Source organism: Trachypithecus francoisi, unplaced genomic scaffold (genome assembly GCF_009764315.1).
Source record: "Trachypithecus francoisi isolate TF-2019V2 unplaced genomic scaffold, Tfra_2.0 Contig01580, whole genome shotgun sequence".
Taxonomy (NCBI): Eukaryota; Metazoa; Chordata; class Mammalia; order Primates; family Cercopithecidae; genus Trachypithecus; species Trachypithecus francoisi.
The window spans coordinates 1,616,630-1,630,148 of NW_022681443.1; the positions used below are offsets into that span (position 1 = coordinate 1,616,630).

Sequence of the window (13,519 nt, forward strand, 5' to 3'; positions counted from 1 at the left end):
CATGCCTGGCACCAGGCTCCCTTTGCTCTCACTGTCTCATTTCCCCTTCAGCTCGCCCTATGGCAGGGGCTGTCAGCACATCCATCTGCAGAGACGGAAACTCTGGGAGGTTCAGACACTGATCTAGGATCACACAGTGGAAGTGTTGGAGCCTGATTCACACAGCCCGCAGTGAAAGAGAGGAGCTGGGGGCGGCAGTGAAAGAAAGGGAGCTGCTGTCTGCAGCCCATCCTTATGGCCAGCAAAGCACTCTATCGGGGGGATGGATCGAAGGGCAGATTTTTAGCTCCAACCCATAACCTTACTTTCTGATACAGGAGAGAATGTTTAATACAGAAGAAATTGGAAAAGGATCCACATATACGCAAGGTGTAAATCTTCAGGTGCAGATAATAGGAGCAGTGGAGTTTGCTTATGCCTCGGCTGGTATCAATGGGGACCCTTTATTAAGTACTCCCGATGCCGGACACCCCCCGATGCCGGACACCTCCCGATGCCGGACACCCCCCGATGCCGGACACCTCCCGATGATGGACACCCCCCGATGATGGACACCCCCCGATGCCGGACACCCCCCGATGCGGACACCCCCCGATGATGGACACCCCCCGATGCCGGACACCTCCCGATGATGGACACCCCCGATGATGGACACTCCCCAATGATGGACACCCCCCGATGCCGGACACCCCCCGATGCCGGACACCTCCCGATGATGGACACCCCCCGATGATGGACACCCCCCGATGCCGGACACCTCCCGATGTCGGACACCCCCCGATGCCGGACACCCCCCGATGATGGACACCCCCCGATGCCGGACACCTCCCGATGTCGGACACCCCCCGATGCGGACACCCCCCGATGATGGACACCCCCCGATGCCGGACACCTCCCGATGTCGGACACCCCCCGATGCCGGACACCCCCCGATGATGGACACCCCCTGATGCCAGACACCTCCCGATGATGGACACCCCCGATGATGGACACCCCCCGATGCCGGACACCCCCCGATGATGGACACCCCCGATGATGGACACCCCCCGATGCCGGACACCCCCCGATGCCGGACACCCCCCGATGATGGACACCCCCCGATGCCGGACACCTCCCGATGATGGACACCCCCCGATGATGGACACCCCCCGATGCCGGACACCCCCCGATGATGGACACCCCCCGATGCCGGACACCCCCCGATGCCGGACACTTCCCGATGCCGGACACCCCCGATGATGGACACCCCCCGATGCTAGACACCCCCTGATGCTGGACACCTCCTTCGCATGACCCTTTTTCAAGTTTGTTATCCCCATCGCCATCTTCTAGATGAAGAAACCACCCAGCACGGTGTGCGGCCAGGACTGAAACCTTGGGCATCACGTGGGCATATTCGGTTGTCACAATGGTGTGGATCCCCCCACGACCAGCACCATTAGGACCTTTTGGGGTTGCAGCCAGGGACCCTAAACATCCTGTGGTAGGAGGGGCAGTTCTGCAGTGAAGAAGGAATTTCTTTTGAGTGAGCAAGGAAGCAAAAGCCATTGTTATGAGCAGATAAATGCTATGATCCAACTGTGCTTTTAAAAGGCACTGGGCATGGTGACCCACACTTGTAATCCCAGCATTGTGAGAAGCTGAGGTGGGTAGATTGCTTGAGCTTAAGAGTTTGAGACCATCCTGGGCAAAATGGTGAAACCCCATCTCTACCAAAAATACAAAAAGATTAACTGGGTGTGGGGGCGTGCACCTGTGGTCCCAGCTACTCGGGAGACAGCGGTGGGAGGACTGCGTGAGTCCAGGAGGCAGAGATTGCAGTGAGGTGAGATCGTGCCATTGCACTCCAGCCTGCTGACAGAGTCAGACCCCATATCAATCAATCAATAAAAATAAAAGGATCCCTCTGGTGGCTGTGTGGTGAGAACAGACGGAAGGAGGCCAGGCCCGGCCCAGGGAGGCTGCAGTAGATGAGGTGAGGTGGTCTGATTCTGGGTAAGACTTGAAGGTGGAGCCTACCAGTGTTTGCTGATGGGCGGGAATCAAGGACAATCCTATGAATGAAAGTCTTTAGGAGAAAAGGAAAAATAATCACCCATATATCACCACACTAACCCTGTTTCCTTCAGTGAGGCGTTTTGTTTTTGCTTTTCTTGAGACATTATATATTTTCAAATCTAAATAGAGCCAGATGTATCCTTCAGGTTCTGGCTAAAATTCTTCATCCTCAAAGACTATTGGCCAGGCACAGTGGCTCATGCCTGTAATCCCAGCATTTCAGGAGGTCAAGGAAGGAGGATTGGCTGAGCCCAGGAGTTTGAGACCAGTCAGGGCAACATATTGACACCATCTCTACAAAACAAAATTTAAGTTAGCCATGCGTGGTGACACACACTTGTAGTCCCAGCTACTTTGGAGGCCTAGGTGAGAGGATTCCTTAACCTGGGAGATGGAGGCTGCAGTGAGCCAAGACTGCACCACTGTATCCTCCAGCCTGTGCAACAGGGCAAGACACTGTCTCTAAAAAAATTTAAAAAGGGCCTGGCGCGGTGCCTCACGCCTGTAGTCCCAGCACTTTGGGAGGCCAAGGTGGGCGCATCACCTGAGGTCAGAAGTTCAAGACCAGCCTGGCCAACATGGTGAAAACCTGTCTCTACTAAAAATACAAAAATTAGCCTGGCATGGTGGCAGGGACCTAATCTCAGCTACTTGGGAGGCTGAGGCAGGAGAATTGCATGAACCTGAGAGGTGGAGGTGGCAGTGAGCCGAGACTGCACCAGTGCCCTCCAGCCTGGGCAACGGAGCAAGCCTCCTGTCTCGAAAAAGAAAAAAAAAAAAAAAGTTCTGTGGGCGAGAGGGAGGGAATGAATGCAGGATTAGAGGCAATAATGGGAGGAAGTCTGAGTTTGAGTCCTAGCAAGGGGAACTGTGCGCACAACAGGACAGGCATGGGCTAATGTGCACTTTTTAATGGGAGGGGCTTATAGTTTTTATAGGATTCTCAAAGGGAGCCATGCCCCATCCCCCAATTAAGAGCTACTATATCACCTGTTTCTAATTCTGACAGGACAGAAACAAGCAAGGTGGAAATCTTGGGCTTGAGAGACAGGGAGTAGAGGAGCTAGGAGCCCAGCGTTCTTGAACGTGCCTCTCCCATCCGATGGCAGTCACCTGGGCTTCTAGCATGGGGCATTGTCACTCACTTGCTGACACCCTTGTCCACTGATGCGACCTCCATCCTGGCACCAGTCTCACCATGTCATCTCTGCTGCTAAGCCTTCCTCTTGAAGCCTTCAGCAATACCTCAGCCCTCTGGTTTTTTCTCTCCCCAATCTTGATTCCACAGGACTGTCTTTTTTTTTTTTTTTGAGATGAAGTCTGGCTCTGTCGCCAGGGTGGAGTGCAGTGGTGCGATCTCGGCTCACTGCAACTTCCAACTCCCGGGTTTAAGCAATTCTCCGGCCTCAGCCTCCTAAGTAGCTGGGACTACAGGCATGTGCCACCATGCCTGGCTAATTTTTGTATTTTTATTTTATTTATTTATTTATTTTTTGAGACGGAGTCTCGCTCTGTCACCCAGGCTGGACTGTGTGACAGATCTCAGCTCACTGCAAGCTCCGCCTCCCGGATTTATGCCATTCTCCTGCCTTAGCCTCCCGAGTAGCTGGGACTACAGGCGCCCGCCACCTTGCCCGGCTAGTTTTTTGTATTTTTTAGTAGAGACGGGATTTCACTGTGTTAGCCAGGATGGTCTCGATCTCCTGACCTCGTGATCCGCCCGTCTCGGCCTCCCGAAGTGCTGGGATTACAGGCTTAAGCCACTGTGCCCAGCCCTAATTTTTGTAATTTTGGTAGAGACAGGGTTTCACCATGTTGGTCAGGATGGTCTCGATCTCTTGACCTCGTGATCCACCCACCTTGGCCTCCCAAAATGCTGGGATTACAGGCGTGAGCCACTGCGCCCAGCCAGGGCTCTGTCTTCTGTTCTCACTTTGCCTTTTCTTTTCTTTCTTTCTTTTTTTTTTGAGATGGAATCTCACTCTGTCGCCCAGGCTGGAGTGCAGTGGTGCAATCTCGGATCACTGCAAACTCTGCCTTCCAGGCTCAAGCGATCCTCCTGCCTCAGCCTCCCAAGTAACTGGGATTACAGGTGCCCACCACCACGCCTGGCTAATTTTTGTATTTTTAGTATAGATGGGGGTTTCACCATGTTGGCCAGGCTGGTCTTGAACTCTGGACCTCAGGTGATCCACCCGCCTCGGCCTCCCAAAGTGCTGGGATTATAGGCATGAGCCACCGCCCCCGGCCTCACTTGGCCTTTTCTTTTCTTTTTTTTGAGACGGAGTCTCTCTCTGTCGCCCAGGCTGGACTGCTGTGGCACGATCTTGGCTCAATGCAAGCTCCGCCTCCGGGGTTCACTCCATTCTCCTGCCTCAGCCTCCTGAGTAGCTGGGACTACCGGTACCCGCACCACACCCAGCTAAGTTTTTTTTTTTTTTATGTATTTTTAGTAGAGACGAGTTTTCACCGTGGTCTTGATCTCCTGACCCCGTGATCTGATCCGCCTGCCTCGGCCTCCCAAAGTGCTGGGGTTACAGGCATGAGCCACCACGCCCAGCCACTCTGCCTTTTCTAGATCATCTCATCTCCTTCCAAAGTTTTGAATACTCTGCATTGCATGATTTCCAATATTTTTTCTTATCCCTTGGAAATTCTATAATTATTGAAAGAGCTCTTTCATCCTTAAACAGGTTTTTTTTTTTTTTTAAATCATGTGTTGCTCTTATGAATATAAGCAAAATTCACTGGTTTTCCTAAAACTTCTCCACATTAGCATTGCGAATTACTTTCCATTTGGAGTCACTAATGTCTGTGCTTTTCACATAAGATTGGTCCCTCTACCTTCAATAGCGTTAGTCTTCTAGCATTTCTTAAATGAACTCATAAAAGAACTAAAAGCCGTTGGCACTGGGCTCTTAAGCTGCCCTTGAATTTATAAAGGGCTAGCCCGCTTTTTTTTTTTTGAGACCGAGTCTCACTCTGTCGGCCAGGCTGGAGTGCAGTGGCACAGTCTTGGCTCACTGCAACCTCCGCCTCTCAGGCTCAAGGATTCTCCCGCCTCATCTTACCAAGTAGCTGGGAATAAAGGCGTCTGCCACCACACTTAGCTAATTTTTGTATTTTTAGTAGAGAGGGGGTTTCACCATGTTAGCCAGGCTGGTCTTGAACTCCTGACCTCAGGTGATCCACTTGCCTCAGCCTCCCAAAGTGCTGGGATTACAGGCATTAGCCACCATGCCCGGCCCCACTCTTTTTTAAAAAGTACTTTTTTTTTTTTTTGAGACGGAGTCTCGCTCTGTCGCCCACCCTGGAGTGCAGTGGCGCGATCTCCACTCACTGCAAGCTCCGCCTCCTGGGTTCACGCCATTCTCCTGCCTCAGCCTCCCAAGTAGCTGGGACTACAGGTGCCCGCCACTGCGCCTGGCTAATTTTTGTATTTTTAGTAGAGACAGGGTTTCACCGTGTTAGTCAGGATGGTCTTGATCTCCTGACCTCGTGATCCGCCCGTCTCGGCCTCCCAAAGTGCTGGGATTACAGGCGTGAGCCACCGCGCCCGGCAAAAAAGTAAACTTTTTTTTTTTTGAGACGGAGTCTTGCTCTGCCACCCAGGCTGGAGTGCAGTGGCCGGATCTCAGCTCACTGCAAGCTCCGCCTCCCGGGTTTTACGCCATTCTCCTGCCTCAGCCTCCCGAGTAGCTGGGACTACAGGCGCCCGCCTCGTCGCCCGGCTAGTTTTTTTTTTGTATTTTTAAGTAGAGACAGGGTTTCACCGTATTAGCCAGGATGGTCTCGATCTCCTGACCTCGTGATCCGCCCGTCTCGGCCTCCCAAAGTGCTGGGATTACAGGCTTGAGCCACCGCGCCCGGCCAAAAGTAAACTTTTAACACAGGCAAAAAAGCACAGTTCATAAGTGTACAGCTTGATGAATTACCCAAAATGAACACACAGCTAAGAGAACCATAGCATTCCAGAAGCTACTCTCCCCACCCTTTCCAAAATTAACCCTTCCAAGGGAATCACTGTCCTGACCTCTTACCATAGATTGGTTCTGCCTGTTTTTGAACTTTATATAATGGAATCATACAGGAAGTACCCTTTTTGTCACATGAAACTGTCTGATAGGCCAGACTCACGCCTGTAATCCCAGCATGTTGGGAGGTCGAGGAGGCTGAATCACTTGAGGTCAGGAGTTCTAGACCAGCCTGGACAACATGGTGAAACCCTATCTCTATTAAAAATAGCTGAGGTACGTTGGGCATGGTGGCTTACGCCTATAATCCCAGCACTTTGGGAGGCTGAGGCGGGCGGATCACGAGGTCAGGAGATCGAGACCATCCTGGCTAACACAGTGAAACTCCGTCTCTACTAAAAATACAAAAAATTAGCCAGGCGTGGTGGTGGGCGCCTGTAGTCCCAGCTACTCGGGAGGCTGAGGCATGAGAAAGGCGTGAACCCGGGAGGCGGAGCTTGCAGTGAGCCGAGATCGTGCCACTGCACTCTAGCTTGGGTGATAGAGCGAGACTCCATCTCAAAAAAAAAAAAAAAAAAAAAATATAGGCCAGGGTCATGCCTGTAATCCCAGCTACTAGGGAGACTGAGGCAGGAGAATTACTTGAACCTGGGAGGCAGGGGTTGCAGTGAACCGAGATTGTGCCACTGCACTCCAGCCTCCATCTCAAAAAAAAAAAAAAGAAAACTGTCTGATAGAGTTGCCCTGTCCAAAGATGAAAGGGAGGCCTGGGGACAGTATCAGAGGGAGTGTGAGACACAGGACAAACACTCATTACTTCATCCTCATGCATCACAGAAGGATTTGAACTGTCCCATCCTGGGAGTCTCTGATTCCAGGTTCAGTTGGCTAAACATGCTTATCAAATTACCCTGTTTAATAACATGGGGCACGTTTTAAAAAGAAACACTTACATCCATCATATAGGCAAAAAGTAAAGAGATGGATAACACCTAATGCTGGGGAGGGTGTGGGACAAGGACACTTCCATTTACTGTACTATTATGAAAGTATATGACAGAGGCTGGGAGCAGTGGCTCATACCTGTAATCCCAGCACTTTGGGAGGCCAAGGCAGGTGGGTCACCTGAGGTCAGGAGTTTGAGAACAGCCTGGCTAACATGGTGAAACCCCGTCTCCAATAAAAATACAAAAAGTTAGCCAGGCATGGTGGCACACACCTGTAGTCCCAGCTAATTGGGAGGCTGAGGCAGAAGAATTGCTTGAGCCCAGGAGGTTACAGTGAGCTGAGATCATGCCACTGTACTCCAGCCTGGGCAACAGAGCAAGACTCCATCCCAAAAATGAACAAACAAACAAAGATTTATATCTGCATACTTTCTGACCAGCTCACCCACTTACTAGAAATCTATGTCCTATGGGCCGGGCGCGGTGGCTCATGCCTGTAATCCCAACACTTTGGGAGGCCGAGGTGGGCAGATCATGAGGTTAGGAGATGGAGACCATCCTGGCTAACACAGTGAAACCCCATCTCTACTAAAAATACAAAAAAGTAGCTGGGCATGGTGGCGGGCGCCTGTAGTCCCAGCTACTAGGGAGGCTGAGGCAGGAGAATGGCGTGAACCCAGGAGGTGGAGCGTGCGGTGAGCCAAGATAGCGCCACTGCAGTCCAGCCTGGGTGACAGAGCGAGACTCCGCCTCAAAAAAAAACAAAAAACAAAAAACAACAAATCTATGTACTATGCCTTAGTTTCCTCATTTCTAAAATGGGGATAACAGTGCCTACCCCAGTGAGCTGCTGTGCAGATTAAATGAGTACACACCACACCCACCCACACCCACAGGCACCAGAGCATTTGGTTTTTAAGTGTTAACTCTTACCTTTGTTTGGTACATTGGGGAGATTAACCTGATATTTTCCCAAAAGACCTCCAAGACACTAATTTATTCCTACCAAGTAACACATGGCTCAGGAAAATGAAACTGGATTAGTGTCTCTCAAAGGGTGTCTCCAGGGAGGCTTGTTAAAATGCAGGTTTCCAGCCAGGGTCTGGGGAAGGGGCTGCAGGCGCCCTGTCCACGAAGGTGGCAGAGAACACCCCTAAAACAACCCAAGAAGCAGGCCAAGGAGACAGACAAGGAAGATAAATCTTTGGCCCTGGCCACAGGCAGAATTAAGAAATCTGGCAAGGTAGGGCGCAGTGGCATAGGCCTGTAATCCCAGGACTTGGGGAGGCTGAGGCAGTTGGATTGCTTGAGCCCCGGAGTTCGAGACCAGCCTAGGCAACATAGTGAAACGCTGTCTTTATACATATATGTGTGTGTGTGTGTGTGTGTATATGTGTGTATATATACATATACACATACGCATATATACAAATATACATACATATACACACACACACATAAAATATTTATTATATATAATACATAAATATATATAGGCCAGGCATAGTGGCTGATGCCCGTAATGCCAGCACTTTGGGAGGCCGAGGCGGGCAGATCACTTGAGGTCAAGAGTTCAAAACCAGCCTGGCCAACATAGTGAAACCCTGTCTCCACAAAAAATACAAAAAATTAGCGGGGCGTGGTGGTGCACGCCTGTAATTCCAACTACTCGGGAGGCTGAGGCAGGAGAATCGCTGGAACCTGGGAGGTGGAGCTTTGAGCCGATATCACACCATTGCACTCCAGTCTGGGCGACACAGTAAGGCTCTGTCTCAAAACAAAACCAAAAAAAAAAAAAAACTAAAATCTGACAAAAAACGACCTGTTCCACTGTCCCTTGTGCCTGCGGTGATGGTGGGCCTGACTCCATTCGTGTTTTAACATCTCGATTCCCGGCCACATCTTGGCCACCTAGTTTAGAATAAAGTGTTGTCTTGGAGCCTGTTGTACATTTAAGAATAAACTTTTGTTAAAAAGAAAATACATCATCAAGAGATGATGAGCCACTCCTACCCTAGTTGTGAATTTAAAGTAAAACAAGCCCCCAGAATCTTGCCAGAGTCAGCCCTTTGATCTTTGTTCTTCCCTGAACTCTATTACCTGGAATTAAAACAACTCATTTGAAAAAAAGAAAAGCAGGTTTCTGAGCTCACCCTAAACCCGCTGAACAGAATGACTGCGGTGGCGCCCCGGAACTTCTCACAGGCCTCCCAGCTGCTGCTAATGCCCGCTGAAGCCCCAACGCCCGGGTAAGCCCAGGGCGGCCCGACCGACTGGAGCACTGGAGGACCCGGAGCTAGAGGGCGCCGCTCTCTCCCGGCTCGCGCCTCGGTTCCCGGAAAAGCAGCTCCTTCCGTCGTTTCGGCTGCGCTCACCTCTTTTCCGCTTCCGGTGTCCCCTACAGTCATGGCTGCCGCCGTTGCTGCTGCCGGTGCCGGGGAACCCCAGTCCCCGGACGAATTGCTCCCGAAAGGCGACGCGGAGAAGCCTGAGGAGGAGCTGGAGGAGGACGACGATGAGGAGGTACTAGGGCCTCGCGGGGTGCGGAGCGGGTAGCGGGCCAGCTTGTGGATGTGGGATCCGCGTGGTACGGGATCGAAGCGAAGCGGCTTTTTTGGGAGGCGGGGTTGGGGCCCTGCTGGGCCTTGGGGTGCCCTAGCTCCAGTGGGGCTCGGCGGCTCCCAGTGCCGCAGCGGGGCCAGGAATGGATGTCGCTTTTTCGGCTAAGACCCGTGTTTCCTCCACCACAGCTAGATGAAACCCTGTCGGAGAGACTATGGGGCCTGACGGAGATGTTTCCGGAGAGGGTCCGGTCCGCGGCCGGAGCCACTTTTGATCTTTCCCTCTTTGTGGCTCAAAAAATGTACAGGTAAGGAACGAGGGCAAAGGCATTGGGTACGTGCATGGGATGACCGTGGTGCTGTGAAAGAACACGGGGTTTGGAAGCAGCAGACCTGTGTTGGGTGACCTTGGACCCTATCCTTTCTGAGTCTCAGTTTCCTCTTCTGTAAAATGGGGATTCTTCCCTGGCAGGGGCGTTGTGGGGGTTATTTCAGATTGTTGGAGATAATGAATAAGGAGCTTTGTAAGAACTCAGGAGAATGTTAAACCGCCATCACTAGATGATACAGCTACCACAGCTGCTTCTCCTGTCTCTGGTAGGAGTATGGTTCAAGGAGCGGGTAGAATACGTTTATCAAAACATTGGAGTATGTAGGGCCGCGCAGGGTGGCTCACGTGTGTAATCTCAGCAGTTAGGAGGCCGGGGCAGGTGGATCACCTGAGGTCGGCAGTTCGAGACCAGCCTGACCAACATGGAGAAACCTTGTCTCTACTAAAAATACAAAATTAGCCGGGCGTGGTGACACACACGCCTGTATTCCCAGCTACTCGGGAGGCTGAGGCAGGAGAATTGCTTGAACCCGAGAGGCGGAGGTTGCGGTGAGCCGAGATCATGCCATTGAACTCCAGCCTGGGCAACAAGAGCTAAATTCCGTCTCGAAAAGAAAAGAAAAGAAAAACATTGGAGTATGTAATGTGAGAGGTTTGGTTACTGAGTAGTTCTTGCCGTTTTTTTTTTTTTTTTTTTTTTTTTTTTTGAGGTGGAGTCTCGCTCTGTCGCCCAGACTGGAGTGCAGTGGCGCAATCTCGGCTCACTGCAAGCTCCGCCTCCCGGGTTCACGCCATTCTCCTGCCTCAGCCTCCCGAGTAGCTGGGACTACAGGCGCCCGCCACCTCGCCTGGCTAGTTTTTTGTATTTTTAGTAGAGACGGGGTTTCACCATGTTAGCCAGGATGGTCTCGATCTCCTGACCTCGTGATCCGCCCGTCTCGGCCTCCCAAAGTGCTGGGATTACAGGCTTGAGCCACCGCGCCCGGCCATCTTGCCTGTTTTGTTTGCATGTCTTCCTGCTCACCCTCTGGGGGTTTTCCTCTACAGGTTTTCCAGGGCAGCCTTGTGGATTGGGACCACTTCCTTTATGATCCTGGTTCTTCCCGTTGTCTTTGAGACCGAGAAGTTGCAAATGGAGCAACAGCAGCAACTGCAGCAGCGGCAGGTAAGCCCAGACCCTGGGCTTTTTGCCAGTGGTGGAGACGCAAGTTATTTCACTAACACATTGGTCCCCAGCCTTTTTGGCACCAGGGACTGGTTTCATGGAAGACAGTTTTTACATGGATGGTGGGGTGGGGGTGGCGGAGGGTAGGGGGCTTTCCAGATTATTCAAGTGCATTACATTTATTGTGCACTGGATTTCTATTATTACATTGTAATATATAATGAAATAATTCTATAATGTAGAATGAGGGGGAGGCCTGAGCTTGTTTTCCTGCAAATAGACAGTCCTATCTGGGGGTAATGGGAGACAGTGACAGATCATCAGGCATGAGATTCTCATAAGGATCTTGCAACCTAGATCCCTCACATGCACTGTTCACAAGGGTTTGTGCTATAAGAATCTAATGCTGCTGACCTGACAGGAGGTGGAGCTCAGGCAGTAATGTGAGCAATGGGGAACAGCAGTAAACACAGATGAAGCTTCTCTCACTTTCCTGCTGCTCACCTGCTGCTGTGTGGCTCGGCTCCTAACAGGTCATGGGCCAGTGCCAATCCATGGCCCAGGGGTTGGGGACTCCTGTTCTAGCACCTGGGTTGACCAACAGCTAATGTGTGGGTGGGGATTGGGATTGGGCCCATGCTCTTTTAGGTGTCTGATGGTGCTTTCAGTATTATTTCTGTAGATGTTGGCCCCATCAGGTATGGTGAGAATAAGTTCTCTAGGCCTGAATGATGCCTTACACCTTTCCTTTTCTTTTCCAGATACTTCTAGGGCCTAACACAGGGCTCTCAGGAGGAATGCCAGGGGCTCTACCCTCACTTCCTGGAAAGATCTAGATTGTTACTGCTGTTTGAGCTGTCTTGGTGGGATAAGTTTGAAATTCAAGTGTTTGAACTGCTGATTATTTGGATTTTTTTTTTTTTTTAACTTTGGCACATTGATCTATCTAAACCTGGTGGGGAGAATTCTCCTCACATTGTCTCATGGAAAGACTCAACTTGCAACTGTGCCCTCCACACTATCCTTACTTCTGTCTTCACTCTGATACCAGAGTGCAGCCATGCAGACGGTTATTCCTGCTCTGGCCACCCCACTCCTTTCACCAAATTGCTTCTAACTAGAAGATGTCACTTTCCCCTTGTGGGTAGGAACCGATGCCAGTGGGAGGGATGTGCCCCTGACCATTAATGACTGCCTTTTTTATTTTTATTTTTTTTAAAGAATGGAGCTGTTGGGGAGGGACATGCACGCAATGTGAAAGACAAAAGGCATTACACCTGTAGTGTAAAGCGGCCACTATGAATCCCTATGTATAAGAGGAGGGAGGCTGGCTGCAGCTTCAGCCACAGAATGGGGACTGTGGAAGACAGATCAGGAGTTCATTTCCCCTGCACAGTTTGGTTGTTAGACCTGTGTGTGTGTTTAAAAAAAAACAGAAGTCAGTGCTTACTTTTTGTATTTAAATATTAAAAATGATTCCAACTGAAAGCGTCATCCTAAGTACCTTGAAATGAGACCAGGTCAGAGACACGTACTGCCCCTCACATTTTCTCATCTAAACCAGCAGCACCTCCATCTTAACACCCATAGGCCCAAATTGTTTCCAAAAGTGAAAAAATTCGTTTTTAGCCAAGTACTTCATAGCAATCTTTGCCCTGAATTTAGGCAGTCACTTTGAGATCCAGCAGCCTAAAACAAAGGATTGGGTCTGTGTACTACTTTAGTCTGTGACACTGTGTAATTATAAAGTTATTTGTGGGGAATAACGTAATACTGATTTCTGGGGAATAGGGGAGGGGGACAGAAATTTTTTGCTGGAGACCAGGTCTAACTGGAGTACAGGTGGTGTCATTTGAGTTCACTGCAACCTCTACCTCCCAGAGTCAGGTGATCCTCCCAACTTGGCCTCCTGGGTAGCTAGGACTACAGGTACACGCCCACCATGCCCAGCTAGTTTCTTGTATTTTTGGTAGAGTCAGGGTTTTGCCATGTTGCCCCAGCTGGTCTTGAACTCCTGAGTTCTAGCCATCCACCTGCCTCTGACCTCTCAAAGTGCTGGGATTACAGGCGTCACCTACCATGCCCGGCCAGAGTATACCTTTTATGTGAATTATTTATTAGATAAACCAACACTACAATTTTGGTGGTATTGTTCCCATTTTATGGAAGTGGAAACAGCCACAGAAAGGTAATTGCTCAAGGCCACAGAGTTAAGTGCTAGACCTGGATTCAAATCCAGGCAGTCCAACTACAGAACATTGCTGCTGTGTGCTCGGGATGGTGAGGCTGGGCCCAGGCCCGCTGGGCAGATGCATGATCTTTCACTTGTTAACTAGGGAAAAACACTAGTCACCAGTGTGGTACCAACTTGTACTTACGTGGATTATCCAAACTGTCAAGATCAGTTGTACTGAAAAATGTCTTGGGGACATCTTTTGAACCAAATCCCTTTTCAGTGAGTATTTTGTCTGGATTTCTCAGGT

At 50.5% G+C, this 13,519-nt stretch overlaps 1 protein-coding gene across 1 annotated transcript; it reads left to right on the top strand.

The window, feature by feature from the left end:
* Window positions 1-9,341: 9,341 nt before the first annotated feature.
* TOMM22 (translocase of outer mitochondrial membrane 22) lies at window positions 9,342-12,524 on the top strand. The gene is made up of 4 exons (XM_033189733.1): window positions 9,342-9,502; window positions 9,730-9,848; window positions 10,919-11,036; window positions 11,798-12,524. The coding sequence occupies exons 1-4, from the start codon at window positions 9,386-9,388 to the stop codon at window positions 11,870-11,872; spliced, it is 429 nt and encodes a 142-aa protein (XP_033045624.1). The 5' UTR covers window positions 9,342-9,385; the 3' UTR covers window positions 11,873-12,524.
* The last annotated feature ends 995 nt before the right edge of the window (window positions 12,525-13,519 follow it).

What these genes read in the sequence shown, in the direction of transcription:
- TOMM22 (XM_033189733.1), top strand. Translation starts at nt 9,386, where the DNA reads ATGGCTGCCGCCGTTGCTGCTGCCGGTGCCGGGGAACCCCAGTCCCCG. An exon ending in AGGAGGACGACGATGAGGAG is followed by an intron (nt 9,503 to 9,729) that starts GTACTAGGGCCT and finishes CCTCCACCACAG; the next exon opens with CTAGATGAAACCCTGTCGGA. An exon ending in GTGGCTCAAAAAATGTACAG is followed by an intron (nt 9,849 to 10,918) that starts GTAAGGAACGAG and finishes TTTCCTCTACAG; the next exon opens with GTTTTCCAGGGCAGCCTTGT.